The sequence below is a fragment of the Daucus carota genome, chromosome 7 (assembly GCF_001625215.2).
Source record: "Daucus carota subsp. sativus chromosome 7, DH1 v3.0, whole genome shotgun sequence".
NCBI lineage: Eukaryota > Viridiplantae > Streptophyta > Magnoliopsida > Apiales > Apiaceae > Daucus > Daucus carota.
The window spans coordinates 303,252-325,833 of NC_030387.2; the positions used below are offsets into that span (position 1 = coordinate 303,252).

General features: G+C 36.5%; 4 protein-coding genes and 1 long non-coding RNA gene across 6 annotated transcripts; 3 read left to right on the forward strand and 2 right to left on the reverse strand.

Annotated features, from left to right (window-relative positions):
- Positions 1–2,785: 2,785 nt before the first annotated feature.
- On the forward strand, positions 2,786–9,033 carry LOC108195592 (dau c 1 isoallergen Dau c 1.0301-like). Its single transcript, XM_064080971.1, has 3 exons — positions 2,786–3,040; positions 8,457–8,488; positions 8,593–9,033. The coding sequence occupies exons 1-3, from the start codon at positions 2,892–2,894 to the stop codon at positions 8,874–8,876; spliced, it is 465 nt and encodes a 154-aa protein (XP_063937041.1). The 5' UTR covers positions 2,786–2,891; the 3' UTR covers positions 8,877–9,033.
- Positions 9,034–11,867: 2,834 nt separating this feature from the next.
- Positions 11,868–20,571, forward strand: LOC108195559 (dau c 1 isoallergen Dau c 1.0301-like). Of its 2 annotated transcripts, XM_064080728.1 has the most exons (3): positions 11,868–12,153; positions 12,263–12,570; positions 20,425–20,571. In XM_064080728.1, exons 1-2 carry the CDS (start codon positions 11,973–11,975, stop codon positions 12,544–12,546), a joined length of 465 nt encoding a protein of 154 aa, XP_063936798.1. In that variant the 5' UTR covers positions 11,868–11,972; the 3' UTR covers positions 12,547–12,570; positions 20,425–20,571. The 2 variants fall into 2 exon arrangements, with proteins under 2 accessions (XP_063936798.1, XP_017218021.1); XM_017362532.2 differs by lacking the exon at positions 20,425–20,571 and having other exon boundaries at positions 11,869–12,153; positions 12,263–12,705.
- Positions 15,142–15,999, reverse strand: LOC108194357 (uncharacterized). The gene has a single exon (XM_017361308.2). The coding sequence runs from the start codon at positions 15,997–15,999 to the stop codon at positions 15,142–15,144; it is 858 nt and encodes a 285-aa protein (XP_017216797.2).
- On the reverse strand, positions 16,402–17,543 carry LOC135147843 (uncharacterized). The gene is made up of 2 exons (XR_010285728.1): positions 17,443–17,543; positions 16,402–16,858 (listed from the first exon to the last, which is right to left on the reverse strand). It is a non-coding gene; the product is annotated as an uncharacterized LOC135147843 (long non-coding RNA).
- Positions 19,749–20,418, forward strand: LOC108195370 (dau c 1 isoallergen Dau c 1.0301-like). Its single transcript, XM_017362330.2, has 2 exons — positions 19,749–20,026; positions 20,131–20,418. Exons 1-2 carry the CDS (start codon positions 19,846–19,848, stop codon positions 20,412–20,414), a joined length of 465 nt encoding a protein of 154 aa, XP_017217819.1. The 5' UTR covers positions 19,749–19,845; the 3' UTR covers positions 20,415–20,418.
- Positions 20,572–22,582: the final 2,011 nt, after the last annotated feature.

The window sequence follows — 22,582 nt, forward strand, 5'->3', positions numbered from 1 at the left end:
ACTAATCTAGTCTGTTGCCGACTATTGGATCCAAAATTGTTAAAATTAGCTTATTGGTGATTTGTTTTTTAGAATTTTGCTCAGATTCAGCTAGCTCCTTATGAAAGAGTCTAACTGCAGTAGAATTTTCACCAAGTTAAAAACTGAACACTACTAAGTCCAAAGCTGAACCACTTACAGACAAATAATCTTAACTGCAGCCCACAAGTCCTACCCTGCCTGTACTCCTTAGTTTATGCACTTCAGTAACAGCTTAGAGGCTTTATCGAATTATGTTCATCACATAATTTCTTTATAAATTGATTGTAGTGGTATATAGAACTTCTTTTTTATAAATTCAATCGAACTTCTCCAGGATTTGCACTGAGATCTTTGCTAGGTAGTCTTCAATCCCTGTAACAACTAAGAAGCTAAATCAACGGTTGGTTTGTCCAATTATAAGATCATTCATGGTGTTTGTCACAAAACGACAGGGGTTCCTTACTCTACATGTCGCAAAAGAAATTCTGATATTATACTTCATGCAATGTTAAGGCTTTGTTGCTGGATCCATAATCAAAAGCACAGTCATGAATACAAGGCTGCACAATAGGATGCCTAATATGGTAATCTCTCAGTCCACAACAACATTTTTAATAACATTATAAGGTCTATATCGTCTCTGATCTAGAAATGTGGAGACAAGTCGAAAGGACTTTATTATGCATCTGAGACTGTACAATAGGATACCTGATATGGTGATCTCCTCGGTCCTTAACAACATTTTTGATAACCTTACCTGGTTGATTTTGTTTAAGATCTAGAAATATGGAAATAAGTCTACAGAGAAGGTTTTTATTGACTGAACAACCTCATGCAATTTACTAAAACCAATGTTTAATATGTATATTATTCCACGGCATAATCGAAAACAAGCATTTTTGATTTTTCCTCCAGGATCATTTCATCCCTAATTGGATTAGGAATAACAGTGAATTGATTAGCAATAGACATTAGTTTTCCTAATCATATATTCCCTCTGATGATGCTGTAGCTGTCGGCCAATGATTCTTTGTCAATTACTGCAAGTCTTTGCTTCATCATTCATGCTAACTACTTTCGAGTTTCGACCCTCTACCAATTTTACATACATTACAGATATAACAGTAATATATGAAACAGTAGGATGATAACATATCCCTGATAAGTTATTAATCAGGGAGTAACCTGCCCCAGGGGTGTGTCTTCATAGTGCCTTGGCTTTGATACAATCTCAGAACCTATGGAAATATAGCAATAGTGGTACTCTGCAATTTTTTGCAAGCTTATTACACTACAAGAAACACAATGTTTTGTGATCGATGAATCAATCATTAATTAGTGGTTAATTATAACCGATTAGTATCGGTCATATAAAACCTGATCATTGTTAGTCAACTCGTTCGTTATTAGCGTTGACCGGCTGCAGAAAGCCTTGCCCATATGGCTTAACCACAGTGCTAACATGTTAGTGCCACCTGTCTAGGATCACGGTGCCATTTTGGTGCCATGTGTGGGATCCAGACACCTCTTGAAAATGAGTTTATATTAGACCGATTTAACTACCGATTAAGCAGTCGTAATTGGTTGGTTGAGGAAATCGGTCATTATTGTTTAAGAAGCCAATGGACTCCATTGACACTGATCACACAATTATGACCGAATTGTTATGAAGGCGGTTGATGGAGGAAAAATATACTATGATTATTAATTAGATTATATAATTTTTTAGAAATACATTAATCATCTTTTATGTTGGATAAAATTTTACCGATACTTAAAACTATTTCCAATAGTATCGTTGTTTTGTTGACGGACACAATAAATACTTTTAAATGTTAGTATTTTGTTGATAAACACAGAAAATAGTCCATAAGCATCCGTTAATTTAATAAAAGACGCTATCGATAGAATAGTTTATGCGTCAGTTAAGATTAAGACAAAAGCTCAAATTTTTTAAAGCGACAGTGTTAATTAGAACCGACGTAAAAGAAGCGTTGCAGAAATGCATTTGTATGCAAGTGTTAGACAACAAAATTTCAAGTAAGACAATTATATTAATTTCAACTACTTCACTTCTATGAATTTTCTTTTTAAGATTTCTACGGATCTCTAGGAAGTGAAATATGGTAAAATTTTTCTAAATATGGAGATAAGAAATAATTGCTAAAATTATAGAATTTATCACAGGTTCGTGCATAATTTTCACTATTTTGCTATTGAATAGATAAAATCTTTGATCGGACACGCTTGCACAAATTTAGGTAGTGTCTACGTGGAATAAATCAAAAAAAACCGTAACGGACCAAGAAAAATATATAGAAATCAGGTTCAATCGGGAAAAAAAATATATTTATGACTTAGTAAATAATAAATGATTAAATAAATTTTTTAAAGAGAATAGTGATTCAACTTTCGTCATCCCTCATTACATATTTAACATAAATATAATATACTTGTACCTATAAAAAAACATGTAAGAAAATATGACTACTGTGGACAATAAATTACTCTTATCGTATTATATAATTAGCGTAATCTTTGTACAATTTTCAAACACATACTTTTAAATTAAATTGCATAAGCATGCTATATATGATCGAGATTTTATTTGATTTTTAACTTGGTCAATTGTCTCTGGAATTTGATATAAAAATTTTTAACGTGCAGGGCAACAACTTGCATGTATCAGTTATACATGTTTAAAAATTCTGAAGAACGTGCATTAACATCCCAATATTCAGGTACTGGCACTACAAATAGCAACCTTGAGGTCTCTAATATCATCATCTACATCTCACAACACTAACCAGCTTGATCTGTTCTTCACAACTTTCTTTTTCTTTGCTCATATATCATTCTCATAAAAAATCATGGGTCTCCAGAAGCACGAACAAGAAATTACCTCCTCTCTGTCAGCAGAAAAAATATTCAATGGATTGATCGTTGATGTTGATAACATTTTCCCCAAGGCCGCTCCGGGAGCTTACAAAAATGTCGAAATCAAAGGTGATGGTGGAGTTGGAATGTAATGGTTATGCTACTATAATCACACAATCAAGCGTACTAAGGCAAAAGTAAACGGTAATATTACTGAAAACAATCCCTACAAAGACAGATACTCGGAACTTTCGAGAGGTTCCGCCTCTCCCACAAGAAACAAGTGTTTACAATAATCAGATAGATCTACCCTTCCTCTCCTCTGCCTTTTAACCCCTTTCCCTTACATTTTTACTGTTCATTAGTTTGCATTTACTGTTTCACTGCTGGGCCGTCCCTCTTGTCCTTGGGCTTTCTCCTGCTGAATGCTATTATCTTTTTGGGCCCGTCCTGGTGCATAACATTACCCCGGCGCCAAAGACTCACCTTGTCCTCAAGGTGGAAAGCAGGAAATAAGTGATCTAAAACCTCAGCATCTTCCCAGGTTGCCTCACTGTTGGGAAGACCTTTCCACTTGACTAATACTTCCACATCAGCCTGGTGTTGTCGGATATCCAACAGCATCTCAGGTTCAACTACCATCTCCAGTTCTTCTGTCAACTGTAGAGGAATGATCGGGTCAACTGCTGCCCCTCCAATTGCACGCTTAAGCTGAGAAATATGAAAAACTGGGTGAATTTTACACCCATCAGGAAGATCAAGCTTATAAGCTACTTGACCGATGCGCTGAAGGACTCTGAAAGGGCCATAGAAACGGGGAGCAAGTTTCTCAAACGGCCTTCTAGCTAAAGACCGTTGGCGATATGGTTGTAGCTTCAAATATACCAACTCATTGACAGCAAAAGAATCATCCCTCCTGTGTTTATCCGCAGCCAGTTTCATCATCTGCTGGGCCTTAATCAAATTAAAATGAAGATCATCCAGGATTGCATCCCTATCCTGCAGATATTCTTCCAAGCTATGGACCGCTGTTTGTCCTCTGTTTACCCGCACTATGTGTGGGGGTTCCCTCCCATAGAGAATCTGGAATGGGCTAAACTTGGATGAACAGTGGGGTGATGTGTTGTACGAGAACTCCGCCCATGCTAACCACTTTGCCCAAGACTTCGGCTGCCCCCCCACAAAACACCTCAAGTAGGTCTCTAAGCCTTTGTTCACAATCTCCGATTGCCCGTCGGTTTGGGGGTGATAAGAAGTGCTGCGCTTCAATTTGGTCCCCTGCATTTTAAAGAGCTCTTTCCAGAACAAACTCATGAATATGCGATCCCTGTCCGAAATGATGGAAGCCGGAAAGCCATGAAGTCGGACAATCTCTTGAATAAAACTTGCAGCCACAGTTGTAGCATCAAATGGGTGTTTCAAGCCTACAAAATGGGCGTATTTTGACAGTCTATCCACCACCACCAGAATCGTATTATAACCCCTGGACATTGGCAAACCCTCCACAAAGTCCATCGTGATGTCTTCCCAAACCATAGATGGGAGTGGTAACGGTTGTAGCAAACCAGCTGGATGCTGCAGTGATACTTTTTGTGCTTGACAGATGGAGCACTTGCGTACATACTCAACGACATCGCGTTTCATTCCTACCCAAAACCAATCCTTTGCCATTCGTAGGTAAGTTTTCACTTCCCCTGTATGACCTCCAATGGTTGAATCATGGTACTCGTGGAGGAGTACTGGAATATACGTTGAAGTGCGAGGAATCACCACCCTCCCTTTAAACATCAGCCTGCCTTCCACCACAGAGAAACCCCCAGGATGTATGCCTCCTGCTCTAATGTCAGTGATAATTTGCTGAAGAACTCGATCAGCCCCGACCTCCTTTGCAATAATGCTCCAATCTATATTGTGGAAGGATGCCATTGACCCCAAAATAACTTCTCCATTTGTCTTTCGAGATAGTGCATCAGCTACTCGATTTGACGCACCAGTTTTAAACTGAATATCAAAGTCAAATCCCAAGAGCTTAATTATCCACTTCTGATATTCACCATTTATCTCCCGTTGTTGCAGCACATACTTCAATGCCTGCTGATCTGTTCGAACCACAAAGTGACGCCCGACTAAATAATGTTTCCAACGCTGCACTGCCATACAAATCGCAATTAATTCCTTTTCATAGATTGACTTCTGCTGTGCCTTCATCCCTAACAGCTTACTGTAGAATGCTATTGGCCTGTTACTCTGCATTAACACCGCCCCGAGACCGTAACCTGAAGCATCAGTCTCAATTACAAACCTCTCTTCGAAATTCGGCATAGCCAGTACAGGAGCCTGAGTCATGGCCAACTTAAGTGCTTCAAACGCAGCTGTAGCCTCGGAAGACCACCCGAAATTGTCTTTTCTTAACTGTTCAGTTAATGGACGTGCTATTTCCGCATATGCTGCAATGAATTTTCTATAATACCCGGTTAACCCGAGAAAACCCCTCAACTCCTTTAAATTTCGTGGCCTTGGCCAATCTGTCATGGCTTTCACCTTTTCTAAATCCATCTCCACTCCATCAGCTGAAATGACATGTCCCAAGTAGCCCAGGGTGGTCTGCCCGAACTCACACTTGCCCATATTAGCGTATAGAGAATTTGAGCGCAATATTTCTAAGACTGTGGCCACATGACTGTAATGCTCCTCTGGGGTCTTGCTATATACTAATATATCATCAAAAAATACCAGCACCGTCTTACGTAGGAGGGAACGAAACAAATCATTCATTAGTGCCTGAAAAGTTGCCGGTGCATTCATTAGTCCGAAAGGCATTACGAGGAACTCGTAATGGCCATCATGTGTCCGGAATGCCGTCTTGTGTGTGTCATCTGCCTTAACCAAAATCTGGTGATAACCTGATTTTAAATCCAGTTTGGTAAAAATCTTTGCCCCGTGTAGCTCATCCAACAGCTCATCGATAACCGGGATTGGATATTTATCCGGCACGGTTTCACGGTTCAAGGCACGGTAATCAACACAGAATCGCCATGAACCGTCCTTCTTCTTTACCAATAAAACTGGACTTGAGAACGGGCTGGTAGAAGGTCGAATGATGCCGGCTGCCAGCATATCCGTAATTAACCTCTCGATTTCATCCTTTTGATTCTGCGGGTACCTATAAGGTCGCACCCCCACTGGGTCACTACCAGCTTTTAACACAATCGAGTGTTCGTGGCCTCTGCTAGGAGGAAGGCCTTTGGGACTATCAAACACCTTCTGGTACTGGTCAATCAGTGGCCGTATAAACTCAGGGATGAGGGATATTGATTGTTGCTTACTCTCCTGCGTACTCACCTTCTCAACTGTCTGGCACTCGATCAAGTAACCCCCACCAGACTTCTTGAGTGTTTTATACATGGCTTTCAGAGATATTTTAGTTCGTACTAAGGAGGGATCTCCTACCAGCGTCACCAACTCGCCTCCTACTTCAAAACGCATCACCTGCGTTTTCCAGTTAGTCATCACTTCCCCCAGTTTCTCGAGCCACTGCACGCCTAATATCACATCTGTGCTACCCAATTCTAACGGCAAGAAATCCTCTACTACTTCCAATCCGCCATCCAACTGCACACAAACCTCCTTACATAGTCCCGACCCACGCACTGCTTCACCATTGCCGAGAGAAACCCCAAAACTACCGGATGGAGTGACCACAATTCCCCCTGCTTCCACTACTTTGAGGGAAAGAAAATTGTGGGTAGCCCCCGGATCAATAAGCACTACCACCTGATTAGATCCAATTATACCACGCAACTTCATCGTCTTCGGGTTAGAGAACCCCACCACCGAGTTGAGTGACACCTCGGGTATAGGCTCAGTAGGAGGGGATGGCACCACTTCGCTGTCCTCACTCGTCAAATCCTCTTCCTCATCATCTATTAATAACACACTCAATTCCCTCCGTTTACACCTATGTCCCATTACCCACTTATCGTCACACCTATAACATAATCCCTTTGCCCTTTTCTCTTGCAACTCCTTCTCTGTTAACCGCTTCACCTCCCCACTACGCTTACTGCTCATCATACTGTGAGGGGACTGTACAGAACCCTGAGACTCGGGCGATGCAGGGCCCCAACTACGAGTGGTGCCTGGGGTGTTGGGCATAAGAGTAGTATACGAACCTATTCCCGACGCCCCTTTAGTACTAGACACAGCTGCACTTGTCTTAATGAAACTCAGATTAGGCTTACGAGAACTAGTAACCCTCTGTTTCTCCTCAATACGAACAGCAAGTTCCATAGCTTGCTCCAAATTTAGTGGGTTTAAGACTCGTACCTCCGCTTTGATGTCCTCCTTAAGACCATTAACAAAATGCCCCATCAGAATGTCCTCAGAAACTCTATCCAGAGGTGCTGCAGTCTCGATGAAAGCCCTCCTATACTCCTTCACTGTGGTAGACTGCGTGGTTGCCAGCCACTGCTCATACAACGAGCCTCCACTAACCGATCTGAATTGGCGCAGAATAAATGTTTTCAAGTCCTCCCACCTCCGAATCGGCCGGCGTTTGTTCTCCCATTGGTACCAACGCAGAGCATCACCATCCATTGCTACCGCCACAGCTTCGAGCATCTCATCTTCGGTGAGCTTGTAAAACGCAAAATAGCGCTCCACCCTTAAAATCCAGCCATCAGGATCCTCCCCATCAAAAATGGGCATATCAAGCTTGCGGTAACGCCAGTTATTTTGGCCCCCACCCGGGCCACCGCCCTGAAATCCACCAGAGTACCCTCCGCCCAGACGCCCGGTTGTCACCACCGACCCTTGGGCATGGCCCGCACCAGACCCCAACACCGGCCCTCCTGCTATACCACTCCCCTCAACTCGCCCCTGGCCCGACCCGGAACTAGCTACCAGACCTGCGAGAGTGGACTTCACTTCGCCTTGAAAATTCAGCTGGTCGGTGCGAATGGTGTTAATTAAGGCTTCCTGATGCTCACGGCTGCGATTGAGGCGACCCTCCAAACGACTGGCTAGGGTTTCAAAATCAGAGCTCAACTTAGTGGCGGCTAGGGTTTGGTGTTCACGAATCAGCTCCGTCAACGAGAGGCGCATCGCCTCTATCGCGCGGTCAACAACCGTCGCGGCCATCGCCGCCATCGTGGTTTCGACCTCAGTCGCCTTTTCCTCCAATTGCTCCAAACGTTGCGCGACAGTTGGAGGACCCATGGATCGTAGATGCTCTGATACCACTTGTAATGGTTATGCTACTATAATCACACAATCAAGCGTACTAAGGCAAAAGTAAACGGTAATATTACTGAAAACAATCCCTACAAAGACAGATACTCGGAACTTTCGAGAGGTTCCGCCTCTCCCACAAGAAACAAGTGTTTACAATAATCAGATAGATCTACCCTTCCTCTCCTCTGCCTTTTAACCCCTTTCCCTTACATTTTTACTGTTCATTAGTTTGCATTTACTGTTTCACTGCTGGGCCGTCCCTCTTGTCCTTGGGCTTTCTCCTGCTGAATGCTATTATCTTTTTGGGCCCGTCCTGGTGCATAACATGGAACCATCAAACACATCACTCTTCCTGATGGTTAGTTTCTTCTCAACTACTTAATTGGTTATCCGTAGGTTCATATAAAATGTATATTAAAAAATCTCATTAAATTTGTTTTATGTACTTGTATGAATATTCAGGAAGCCCAATCACAACAATGACCCTTAGAACTGATGCCCTTGACAAGGAGGCATGCACAGTCCAATACAGCATCATCGATGGGGACGTTCTGTTGGGACTCATTGACAAAATTGAAACTCATCTTGTCGTTGTGCCAAATGCCGATGGAGGCAGCACCACCAAGACGACGACCATATTCCACACCAAAGGTGATGCTGTGGTCCCAGAAGAGAACATTAAGTATTCCGAGGAGCAGAACATATCCGTATTCAAGGCTATTGAGGCTTATCTCATTGCAAATTAATCACGTCTATGTGTGTGAGTGTGTGATTTCTATAACTCTCTGGTGTATGTTAATTGTGTGACAACTACTTTTATGTTGCTGGACAAGTGAGATCCAGTACTTCTGTTTGTTTGCTGAATCCAATAAAATGAGACTCGAATAAAATGTGAGTCAGCTATGACATGTGCATCTGTATAATAAGCATAGATCTCATTATTGTTTTAAAGCATGCATAAAAAGATATAATAAGCGAACAAATTAATATCACATTGGTTAAAATTATACATGTATGGATAATATGTCACTGTAAGCAATTTAAGAAAAATTCTCATATACTGCTGATGGGTTAGCTTCAGGGTTTATGTTAGATAATGTTAGCCTCTCTTGTAGTACTATTCTCAATTTCGATCTCTTTTATAAGAACTTAGGTGCTCAGTCATAAACTTAATTAGGTGCTCAGTTATATATAAAGTGTGCACACAATTGCTCTCAAACTCATGTTGAGGAACATATCTCAAATCTCTCTCGCCTCACAGCATCAAAATCTGATAAAGGTTGAGACATCAGATAATAATGATTACGGGAAAGCTGACTAAATCGTCAAAAGACTCGGTACTATTAACATTTTTGGCGGAAAACAACCAATTTGGTGAGAAGTACTTACCTCAAGATAATTTCTTTAGCCTTACTGAGTACAATGTTTCAAACAAAAATCTTAGTGTCCCAATTTTTTAAAGTTTAGTGTAATAATTTGCGATATTCATTTTTTTATATGGACATCTGGTAGCTAGTAATGACCATCTTCTCTGTAGACTACATCTATTTTAATTATAAGATGATTTTTCAGATCTTCCAAAAAAATTATGAAGAAAGCTGTATAAAGTCATATCCAGAGGTCTTCACCTGAATCTCAGAAATTACCAATCCAGGTTTAAAGTAGAAGGCTGAAAGTTTTTTTGATTTAAACTATTCAGTTTGTTGAGTTTGAAAGTTTTTTTTCAATTTCAACCTTTCAGTTTCATAATCTCATGCCTCTTGTTCTATGTCAACACAAAAACAAATAATGTTTAGAGCTAGCTGAGAGTTAACTCATTGACTGATGAAAATTTGGGCTTCCTCCATAAATGATCCGCGTCCAGCAATCTTCTTTCGAAGAAGAAACCGGGTTTCTTAATTAGGATGTCGCAGTATCATATTACTGCTCAACATCAGTAACACTTGGGACATATCTGGCCTGCATGTCTACTAGATCTTCTTGAACACACAGTAGTCCAATTTGGATAACTCGAAACACTTCCATCTGGTCACTGGAGCTTAAGATCAGCTCGTTGATTATGAGCGTGTTTAATTTAACTAGCTAATAGCTGGGGCTTAAAGCTGTTTCTGATCGAAACACTTCCATCTGGTCAAGCTTGGTGTGATTTGGATGCATGTTTAAATGCCTTTGTAAATTGTCTTGTCCGTCATAAGTTACTTATTTAAATCTTTAATTAATTAAAAATAATCAAAAAAGTGATAGATCTGAGAACGATGTCGTTTTAACAATGAAACTTACGATGATTTTTCGGTATTTCATTGTAAATTCACCAACCATATTTAATATCACCAGTCACATTTAAATTATCAGTTAAGAAATAATATATTTAAACTAACTTATGTCGAATACAGGGATTGCATGTGCGAAATTTTTTTGGATCGGTTTTAAATGCCCTAAAATGGTAGGAACACAACATATACAGGTTAATGTCATATATAACTTTAAACTTTCGACGGACACATATGTCATAAGTTTTGGTTTCTCCCGGTACTTCTCATGGAAGTTTATAATAATTCCGTCGTATGATTATAACTACCGACCGAAATTTCCGTCGCAAGATAAAAATTGCTCAAAACTAAAATATGAAACCGGGGGCCCACAATATACATATTAGCGTCTTAAGTCTGTTGGTTTTATCCCGACACTTTTTTTTGTGTCGGTCGGTTTTATGCAGTCGGTTTTGTCCCTTTTTTTTAGTGTGACGACAAAAATTGTGACGTATTTTTAAACTTACTACTTTGACCAAAAATGATGGAATATTTTTGACGTAATTTGGGAACTTAAGACAGATTTAAGCTTTAACTTCCGTAGTAAACATGCCAGTTTGTTGTAGTGATTCTTTAAAGCTTGAAGCTGGGATTCGGTGAAGTTAAGCCTATTTCAGTAAGACTACCACTTGCACATTTTCTCTTGTTCGTGCTTCTCGACACCCATGATTTTTCTGCAAAACAATAACTGAAGATACGAGAAAAGCAAAAGGAATCCGAGAAGGAACTGAATTAAGGTATGCTGTGGGATTGATACAATGATATTAGAGAACTCGGAGCATCTGTTTAAAGTGCCACCACTCAAATGTAATGATGGATCTGGTCTAATCTCATAATATTATAACAATGTATGTGTTTTTAAGTTGATTCTTTCAGGATGATTTCAGTACTCGGACAGATAGACTAGCTAGATGTTATATATTGCAGTGAATTGAAGTTTTAATAATGTGTATTCTAGAAAGCATTGACTTACAGGCTGGTTGGAAGAGCAAATACATGCAGAAAATATACTAATTAACAAAAATAAAAACATCATGCCCAAATTTCATTGATAAATTATGTTAGGAATAAATCAGATGAAGTGTTAATAACTTTTACCTGCATCTGTGTAAAATAACCTTATATAGAAAAGCAAGAATATGCATCTGCGGATATTTATTAACATTATATGAAATATGTTGATGCTGTCATATTTTCCTTGTAAGAATTAAAATGACAAACACGAGTTTTCATATATATAACTTTGAACTCAAGCTAGTCAATTCTTTCTAGAATTTGATTTAAAGATTTGTGCAGCGCAGCAGGTTGCATGTATATTCTAATTATCTTGCAAGATCTTATATATTTATTTAGAAGTTCTAAACTAAAGCTGCATTAACATCCTGATATTCAGCTACGGGCATTATAAATAGCTGCCTTGAGGCCTATAATAATATCATCATCTACATCTCTCACAGCAAAAACCTTGAGTTCTTCACAACTTTCTTTTCCTTTGCTCATATATATATTCAGCTATCATTCTCCTAAAAAATCATGGGTCTCCAGAAGCACGAACAAGAAATTACCTCCACTCTGTCAGCAGAGAAAATATTCAATGGCTTGATCGTTGATGTTGATGCCATTTTCCCCAAGGCCGCTCCCGGAGCCTACAAAAATGTCAACATCAAAGGTGATGGTGGAGTTGGAACCATCAAACACATCACTCTTCCTGATGGTTAGTTTCTTCTATATATATCAACTACTTAATTGGTTACCAGTAGGTTCAAATAAAATGTATGAAAAATCTCATTAAATTAGTTTTATGCACTTTTATGAATATTCAGGCAGCCCAGTTACAACAATGACCCTTAGAACTGATGCCCTGGACAAGGAGGCATGCACAGTCGAATACAGCATCATCGATGGAGACGTTCTGTTGGGACTCATTGACAAAGTTGAAACTCATCTTGTCGTTGTGCCAAATGCTGACGGAGGGAGCACCACCAAGACTACCACCATATTCCACACCAAAGGTGATGCTGTCGTCCCAGAAGAGAACATTAAGTATTCCGAGGAGCAGAACACATTGGTATTCAAGGCTATTGAGGCCTATCTCATTGCAAATTAATCACGTCTATGTGTGTGAGTGTGAGTGTGTGATTTCTATAACTCTCTGGTGTATCTTAATTGTGTGACAAGTACTTTTATGTTGCTGGACGAGTGATTAAGATCCAGTACTTCTGTTTGTTTGCTGAATCGAATAAAAAAGAGACTCAATTATATATGACATGGGCGTGTGTATAATTATAAGCATAAATTTTAAAGCATAAAAAAATATAATAAGCCAAGAAATTAATATCACAGTGGTTAAAATTATACATGTATGGATAAAATGACACTGTAAGCAATGTAAGAAAAATTCTCATACTCTGCTGATGGGTTCAGCTTCAGTGTTTATGTTATCTAACGTTAACCTCTCTTGTAGTACCCTCAATTTCAATCTATTTTATAAGAACTTAGGTACTCAGTTATATATAAAGTGTGCACACAATTGCTCTCAAACTCATGTTGAGAAAAAGATGATGTAGAAGAATTGGTATAAATAAGAGAAACTACCATTATTATAAGAACTAGGATTTTTTAGATAAATTTATTAGGTATAATACATAGACACGTAGATATATATTATGTAGAATATAAAACTGATTTATATTATAACTAGTGAAAAAAGCCGCGCTTCGCGGCGGCATGATAAATTTTGATATGAATTAGAATTATAATAGGATAAAAATTATTTTGAGTCATCTTCCCATTAAACATATGACAAATAAAAAATATTATAATTGATATAAAAATTTGTTTAAGTGATCATCCTGTCAAACACAATACTAATAATAAAATTAGTTCGAACCCCCCTCCCGTCAAAGACAATATTAATCCATAATTATTATTTTTATGATAAATTAAATATTATAATTTAGATCAAAATTAGTTTGAGCCGCTCTCTTGTCAAACACAATACTTATAAAAAAATATTACTCCCTCCATCCCATTTTAAGCGTCCTGTTTTGACTTATAACGATCAAATTGACCAAATTTTGACCAAGCATAAAAAAAAATTAATTATTATTTTGAAAAACTAAAATTTACATTTTATAGTATATTGTATGTATTTTATAATGACATAATTTTTTTTACTTTTAAAAATTATATTATATGTGTAAATCTCAGTCAAAATTTGGTCAATTTGACCATTCAAAAGTTAAACAGGACACTTAAAATGGGATGGAAGAAGTACAATTTAGATATTAGTTTGAGTCGTTTTACTGTCAAACACAATACTAATAAAAATTATTCTAATTATGACAAAATTAGAGATTATTTTGAATTGTGTAACAAAAAAATATATTATAACATAGATAAAAAATTATTTTAGCGACTTTACCGTCAAACATAATACTAATAGAAAATTTATTATTATTTGGATAAAAATTAGTTTGGGCCGCCTCCCTCCCGTGGCCGTCAAACGATATACTAATCAAGAACCATTTACATTATCATAAAATCAATATATGATACCTATTTTTTATATATTATTTTATTTGTTAATTATTTTTATTTTTTGATTCCAATTTATTAGTTAAAAATTATTATTCTTTTATAAAAATTATTTTAGCAACTTTCCCGTCAAACATAATACTAATAAAAAATTTATTATTATTTAGATAAAAATTAGTTTGGGCCGCCTCCCGTGCCCGTCAAACACAATACTAATCAAGACCCATTTACATTATCATAAAATTAATATATGATTCCTATTTTTTATATATTATTTTATTTGTTAATTTTTTTATTTTTTGATGCCTATTTATTAGTTAAAAGTTATTATTCTTTTATGGTTCTAATTTTTGTTGCTATCAGTTTTTTTAATGATTATTATCTTTACAATCCTTTATTTTCTATTCGAAATTTAAGAAAATTATAAGAGTAAATCGATAATATAAATTGTATTACCTTACAAATCTTAAATATAAATTGTATTTTATCTATGATTTTGTTAGTTTGAATAAATATAATCCTATTTCTATTAGGACTACTAAATAAAAAAAGAATTGTCTTATCTTTAGAATTCAATAAGAAATACTAAATAAGAAAAGAATTGTATCATCTTTAGAATTTGATAAGAAAAGAGTTGTATTACTTTTAGAATTCTTAAACCTGATTTTTTGAATTATAACTATATTTTCTCTCCGAAATTTAAGAAAAATCAGAAGACTGAATCGAACAATTCTAGAGACGCCCGCATCCTCCTTTATATATATATATTGATATTGATTCTTGTTCCTCTAAAAAAAATTACATCCATATTTATAACAAACGTACTTGACTCCTAACAATACTCTGCTACTTCCAATAAATCTCCTAAAACAAGAAATACTCCATACCTCCTACAAACTCTCTAGAACTCCAACAATCATCCAACTACTACAATCTAAAATTAATCCTCAAAATAAATAACTAAACAAATAATAATAATAAATAAATTTAAGATTATTCCAACAATCACCCCCATAATCGTAAATTTACATAACAGAATTTATGAAGCATTTCTCTTCATTTTTTGTGATGCACTTCTCACCACCATCAATTTATTGATGCACTTCTCATCAACACCAAATTCACTGGAGCACTTCTCTCCCGGTACACATAATCACCCATCACTCTAAAGTAGAGGTTCTGCCTCCATCAGTTGTGCCATGATTTCTTCATCACCTTGAAATCTACAATTCTTTGCCAAGTGTCCATATCTCTTGCATTTGAAGCATTGTGGCCTTCCTTTGTTCCAGCAGTCCTTTTCTTCGTGACCAATCTTATGACAGTGGTTGCATTGAACTTTGTTACTTGTGGCTTTTGCAAAGGAACTTTTCGCTAATAGGAGTCCTTCAGTTTTTCCTCCATTTTCTTCCTCCCTCATTAATCTCCTTTGATCTACGGCACTAAGAGCATTGACTAATTCCACTAGGGTTATTTTGGATAGGTCTTTGGAATCTTCAAGTGAGGATATTTTAGACTCATATTTTTCAGGAACACTCACCAGAATTTTATCAACAACCCTCTCGCTGACAAATGATTCACCAAACAACCTTATTTGATTAACAATGCTCATAAGCTTACTCACATATTCCTTAATAGTTTCGTTCCCCTTCATCCGCTGCATCTCGAATTCTCGTTTGAGATTCAAAACTTGCATCAACTTTGTTTTAGCATTTCCTTCAAACTCTTCCTTTAACGTGCTCCATGCCTCTTTTGGTGACTCACAAGTCATGATACTTGTAAAGATTCCATCCGACACCGCCGAATGAATACATGAGAGTGCCTTTGCTTCTCTTGCTGCTTCCTCGTCACGTTTTTTGATTTGAGCTGCGGTTGGATTTTGTGGAAGAATGGTTAATTCAACATCACTTTCAATCGTTTCCCACAGACTCATAGCTTTCAAATATGATTTCATTTTGATAGCCCATGAATTAAAATGATCTCCTTTGAATGTAGGTATCGAAAGGGAAAAATTATTTGACGCCATTTGAAAAAAAAATACAAAAATCGCTTATCTATATATGTATCTTCATAACTTCACAAGCACTTTAAACCTAGCTCTGATGCCAAGTGTAGAATATAAAACTGATTTATATTAATTCTTGTTCCTCTAAAAAAGATTACATCCATATTTATAACAAACGTACTTGACTCCTAACAGTACTCTGCAATTCTAATAAATCTCCTAAAACAAGATAGACTCCATACCTCCTACAAACTCTCTAGAGAACTCCAACAATCATCCAACTACTACAATCTAAAATTAATCCTCAAAATAAATAACTAAACAAATAATAATAATAAATAAATTTAAGATTATTCCAACATATTATACGTAACATATGGGTAGCCTTGGAGATGCTCTGGGAGGGACTAGTCTGGCAAGATTCCGAAAAAATGCTAACGCATTACCTACAAAACCAACAGAAGCATTCCGTACGTTGCTAGAGATGGGTGGAAAACCTCCAAGAAGCTGTCCCCACGAAACAACCACGGAATTGGTAATAGAAGTTAGCAACATAATCTCACGGCAAATGTAAAAATAAGTACAACATGAACAATTGCATTGTCCAAGTTGTAACATCTAAAATACTACTAACATAAAGACACTAAAATGAAGACACCATATGCTAGAGCCAGAAGCGCTGGTGGACAGTATGGAAATGCTGGAGTCACTTGGAACATCAATTCCACTTCCACACACATGTAGTTGAAAATTTGAGTTTGAAGAATTGTCATTAATAGTGTAAAAGATTCAACGATTAGCTCTTTCTTTCTGATTCTTGAGAATGGCCATCAACCCTCCTAAGCCAGTTGATATATGTGTAAACACTTGGCCTTTGAACCTGGGAGATTTCGGAGAAACTGACTTATTACACAAACAGGTAGCGAAAGAACTGCATTTTAACATCTAAGTGAAGTTAAAACAAACGGATCTTAACGATCCACCTTTTTCATGGCACTTGAGTTCTACATTTTTTTTACTCCGTAATTCTCTAAGAAATTGTCTAAGCAAAGATTCTGCTATTAATCCAAACAAACGATGCACTATTTTCAAATTTTTCGCGACAGATATGAGTTGAACCCTGACTGTATCTTCAATAGTTACAAGTAAAGAGTGCCATATTTAGGGGCCGTTCGGGTAAGCTTAAAAAAGTGCTTCTTGCTTCAAGTAAAAAATTGAAGTAGAAGTGAGAAGTAAATTAAGACTTATAAGTGATTAAACTGTTTGAGAAAGAAATGAAAAGTCTTGAAAAAAAGCTAGCATTCTCATCTTCTTATAAGTACTTCTGACTTTTTACGCAAATGGGTCAAGAAAAGTAGAAGCCAGCTTCTTATCGAAAAAAGCCAGAAGTACTCGTTGGCAAACAAGCACTTAGTACCGGTAACACTAAACTAGGAAAATTAAAGAGTAATGCTCAAGAATTACCCAATATTTCATGTTGAAAACAGATGGCCATATATGCTGGTTCATCGTGACTTGCTTGTGTGGTTGGAACCATCAGAACAACTCAATTTCTTAATGATCTCAACTCATCAAGGTTGGAAAGACTATTGTCGAGGCAGAATAGAGGTGATTGTCAAATTGTTGCCTGATGAACTAAAGTTTTTCAAATTCCAAAATAATACATTTTGACAAAGGAAAAATTTAGCTTACACAGGTGTTAAATTAGTGACACATCATATGTAAAATCCTCCATCCATCACTGACGGTGACATTTTGGTGCCACGTGTATGGGATCGATACACGTCACCTGGCTATTGAAAATGACTTCATATTAAACCGATAATAATAAATAATAGGATAATAATATTCCTAATTTTAGAGCAAATTCATGAACATGCCAGAAAAATCAAATTCAAACAAATCAAATCGAAAAGATAAAATAATAATAGATATCATCAACAAATTAAAGGGAAAGATAAAGAACTTAGCTAATGAGTTGCTTTAATAATCTAAAAGGCCAAATCCCTTAGCCTTTACCATTTTTAAATGGCTATTTTTCAATAAACTATCTCACCCTTCATGCCTTAGTATTATGTGATGAATCTCCGTGCACAAAAAAGAATGTCATCACTACTATACTCACCACCATTATCTGACATCAAACGCTTAACTTTCAAACCATTCTAAATTTCAGACGCAAATTGTGGATAATTAGCGTCCATGGACTCCCAGCTTTGGGCATCAGCTGGATGCCTTAACCGGCCATCTTTCTTTCGTGCTAAAGCATGCCATACCATTGACTTAGAGAAATCACTGCATAAGAACATTCTTTGCAGCCTCGGTTTTAAGGGAAAATATCTCAACACTTTTGCTGGGACTTTATATTCTTTTGAGCTATCCCTATTCTCAGCTGAAGTGTTCTTATTATCCACTACCTTCCAGCGTGAAGTTCCACAAGTTTTACAAGACTCCAATTTCTCATTTTCAGCCCAGAATAACATACAATCTTTTGGACAAGCATGGATCTTTTGGTAATCGTGGCCTAAGTCTTTAATCATATTTTTTGCATGATTTAACTACCGATTAGGCAATCGTAGTTGGTTGGTTGAGGAAATCGGTCATTATTGTTTAAGAAGCCAATGGACTCCATTGACACTGATCACACAATTATGACCGAATTGTTATGATGGCGGTTGATGGAGGAAAAATATACTAAGATTATTAATTAGATTATATATTTTTTTAGAAATACATTAATCATCTTTTATGTTGGATAAAATTTCACCGATACTTAAAACTCTTTCCTATAGTATCGTTGTTTTGTAGACGGACACAATAAATACTTTTAAATGTTAGTATTTTGTTGATAAACACAGAAAATAGTTCATAAGCATCCGTTAATTTAATAAATGACGCTATCGACAGAATAGTTGATGCGTCAGTTAAGATTAAGACAAAAACTCAAATTTTTTAAAGCGACAGTGTTAATTAGAACCGACGTAAAAGAAGCGTTGCAGAAATGCATTTGTATGCAAGTGTTAGACAACAAAATTTCAAGTAAGACAATTATATTAATTTCAACTACTTCACTTCTATGAATTTTCTTTTTAAGATTTCTACGGATCTCTAGGAAGTGAAATATGGTAAAAATTTTCTAAATATGGAGATAAGAAATAATTGCTAAAATTATAGAATTTATCACAGGTTCGTGCATAATTTTCACTATTTTGCTATTGAATAGATAAAATCTTTGATCGGACACGCTTGCACAAATTTAGGTAGTGTCTACGTGGAATAAATCGAAAAAAAACCGTAACGGACCAAGAAAAATATATAGAAATCAGGTTCAATCGGGAAAAAAATATATTTATGACTTAGTAAATAATAAATGATTAAATAAATTTTTTTAAAGAGAATAGTGATTCAACTTTCGTCATCCCTCATTACATATTTAACATAAATATAATATACTTGTACCTATAAAAAAACATGTAAGAAAATATGACTACTGTGGACAATAAATTACTCTTATCGTATTATATAATTAGCGCAATCTTTGTACAATTTTCAAACACATATTTTTAGATTAAATTGCATAAGCATGCTATATATGATCGAGATTTTATTTGATTTTTAACTTGGTCAATTGTCTCTAGAATTTGATATAAAATTTAACGTGCAGGGCAACAACTTGCATGTATCAGTTATACATGTTTAAAAATTCTGAAGAACGTGCATTAACATCCCAATATTCAGGTACTGGCACTACAAATAGCAACCTTGAGGTCTCTAATATCATCATCTACATCTCACAACACTAACCAGCTTGATCTGTTCTTCACAACTTTCTTTTTCTTTGCTCATATATCATTCTCATAAAAAATCATGGGTCTCCAGAAGCACGAACAAGAAATTACCTCCTCTCTGTCAGCAGAAAAAATATTCAATGGATTGATCGTTGATGTTGATAACATTTTCCCCAAGGCCGCTCCGGGAGCTTACAAAAATGTCGAAATCAAAGGTGATGGTGGAGTTGGAACCATCAAACACATCACTCTTCCTGATGGTTAGTTTCTTCTCAACTACTTAATTGGTTATCAGTAGGTTCATATAAAATGTATATTAAAAAATCTCATTAAATTTGTTTTATGTACTTGTATGAATATTCAGGAAGCCCAATCACAACAATGACCCTTAGAACTGATGCCCTTGACAAGGAGGCATGCACAGTCCAATACAGCATCATCGATGGGGACGTTCTGTTGGGACTCATTGACAAAATTGAAACTCATCTTGTCGTTGTGCCAAATGCCGATGGAGGCAGCACCACCAAGACGACGACCATATTCCACACCAAAGGTGATGCTGTGGTCCCAGAAGAGAACATTAAGTATTCCGAGGAGCAGAACATATCCGTATTCAAGGCTATTGAGGCTTATCTCATTGCAAATTAATCACGTCTATGTGTGTGAGTGTGTGATTTCTATAACTCTCTGGTGTATGTTAATTGTGTGACAACTACTTTTATGTTGCTGGACAAGTGAGATCCAGTACTTCTGTTTGTTTGCTGAATCCAATAAAATGAGACTCGAATAAAATGTGAGTCAGCTATGACATGTGCATCTGTATAATAAGCATAGATCTCATTATTGTTTTAAAGCATGCATAAAAAGATATAATAAGCGAACAAATTAATATCACATTGGTTAAAATTATACATGTATGGATAATATGTCACTGTAAGCAATTTAAGAAAAATTCTCATATACTGCTGATGGGTTAGCTTCAGGGTTTATGTTAGATAATGTTAGCCTCTCTTGTAGTACTATTCTCAATTTCGATCTCTTTTATAAGAACTTAGGTGCTCAGTCATAAACTTAATTAGGTGCTCAGTTATATATAAAGTGTGCACACAATTGCTCTCAAACTCATGTTGAGGAACATATCTCAAATCTCTCTCGCCTCACAGCATCAAAATCTGATAAAGGTTGAGACATCAGATAATAATGATTACGGGAAAGCTGACTAAATCGTCAAAAGACTCGGTACTATTAACATTTTTGGCGGAAAACAACCAATTTGGTGAGAAGTACTTACCTCAAGATAATTTCTTTAGCCTTACTGAGTACAATGTTTCAAACAAAAATCTTAGTGTCCCAATTTTTTAAAGTTTAGTGTAATAATTTGCGATATTCATTTTTTTATATGGACATCTGGTAGCTAGTAATGACCATCTTCTCTGTAGACTACATCTATTTTAATTATAAGATGATTTTTCAGATCTTCCAAAAAAATTATGAAGAAAGCTGTATAAAGTCATATCCAGAGGTCTTCACCTGAATCTCAGAAATTACCAATCCAGGTTTAAAGTAGAAGGCTGAAAGTTTTTTTGATTTAAACTATTCAGTTTGTTGAGTTTGAAAGTTTTTTTTCAATTTCAACCTTTCAGTTTCATAATCTCATGCCTCTTGTTCTATGTCAACACAAAAACAAATAATGTTTAGAGCTAGCTGAGAGTTAACTCATTGACTGATGAAAATTTGGGCTTCCTCCATAAATGATCCGCGTCCAGCAATCTTCTTTCGAAGAAGAAACCGGGTTTCTTAATTAGGATGTCGCAGTATCATATTACTGCTCAACATCAGTAACACTTGGGACATATCTGGCCTGCATGTCTACTAGATCTTCTTGAACACACAGTAGTCCAATTTGGATAACTCGAAACACTTCCATCTGGTCACTGGAGCTTAAGATCAGCTCGTTGATTATGAGCGTGTTTAATTTAACTAGCTAATAGCTGGGGCTTAAAGCTGTTTCTGATCGAAACACTTCCATCTGGTCAAGCTTGGTGTGATTTGGATGCATGTTTAAATGCCTTTGTAAATTGTCTTGTCCGTCATAAGTTACTTATTTAAATCTTTAATTAATTAAAAATAATCAAAAAAGTGATAGATCTGAGAACGATGTCGTTTTAACAATGAAACTTACGATGATTTTTCGGTATTTCATTGTAAATTCACCAACCATATTTAATATCACCAGTCACATTTAAATTATCAGTTAAGAAATAATATATTTAAACTAACTTATGTCGAATACAGGGATTGCATGTGCGAAATTTTTTTGGATCGGTTTTAAATGCCCTAAAATGGTAGGAACACAACATATACAGGTTAATGTCATATATAACTTTAAACTTTCGACGGACACATATGTCATAAGTTTTGGTTTCTCCCGGTACTTCTCATGGAAGTTTATAATAATTCCGTCGTATGATTATAACTACCGACCGAAATTTCCGTCGCAAGATAAAAATTGCTCAAAACTAAAATATGAAACCGGGGGCCCACAATATACATATTAGCGTCTTAAGTCTGTTGGTTTTATCCCGACACTTTTTTTTGTGTCGGTCGGTTTTATGCAGTCGGTTTTGTCCCTTTTTTTTAGTGTGACGACAAAAATTGTGACGTATTTTTAAACTTACTACTTTGACCAAAAATGATGGAATATTTTTGACGTAATTTGGGAACTTAAGACAGATTTAAGCTTTAACTTCCGTAGTAAACATGCCAGTTTGTTGTAGTGATTCTTTAAAGCTTGAAGCTGGGATTCGGTGAAGTTA

What these genes read in the sequence shown, in the direction of transcription:
- LOC108195559 (XM_064080728.1), top strand. Translation starts at nt 11,973, where the DNA reads ATGGGTCTCCAGAAGCACGAACAAGAAATTACCTCCACTCTGTCAGCA. An exon ending in ACACATCACTCTTCCTGATG is followed by an intron (nt 12,154 to 12,262) that starts GTTAGTTTCTTC and finishes ATGAATATTCAG; the next exon opens with GCAGCCCAGTTACAACAATG.
- LOC108195370 (XM_017362330.2), top strand. Translation starts at nt 19,846, where the DNA reads ATGGGTCTCCAGAAGCACGAACAAGAAATTACCTCCTCTCTGTCAGCA. An exon ending in ACACATCACTCTTCCTGATG is followed by an intron (nt 20,027 to 20,130) that starts GTTAGTTTCTTC and finishes ATGAATATTCAG; the next exon opens with GAAGCCCAATCACAACAATG.
- LOC108195592 (XM_064080971.1), top strand. Translation starts at nt 2,892, where the DNA reads ATGGGTCTCCAGAAGCACGAACAAGAAATTACCTCCTCTCTGTCAGCA. An exon ending in ATCAAAGGTGATGGTGGAGT is followed by an intron (nt 3,041 to 8,456) that starts TGGAATGTAATG and finishes TGGTGCATAACA; the next exon opens with TGGAACCATCAAACACATCA. An exon ending in ACACATCACTCTTCCTGATG is followed by an intron (nt 8,489 to 8,592) that starts GTTAGTTTCTTC and finishes ATGAATATTCAG; the next exon opens with GAAGCCCAATCACAACAATG.
- LOC108194357 (XM_017361308.2), bottom strand. Translation starts at nt 15,999, where the DNA reads ATGGCGTCAAATAATTTTTCCCTTTCGATACCTACATTCAAAGGAGAT.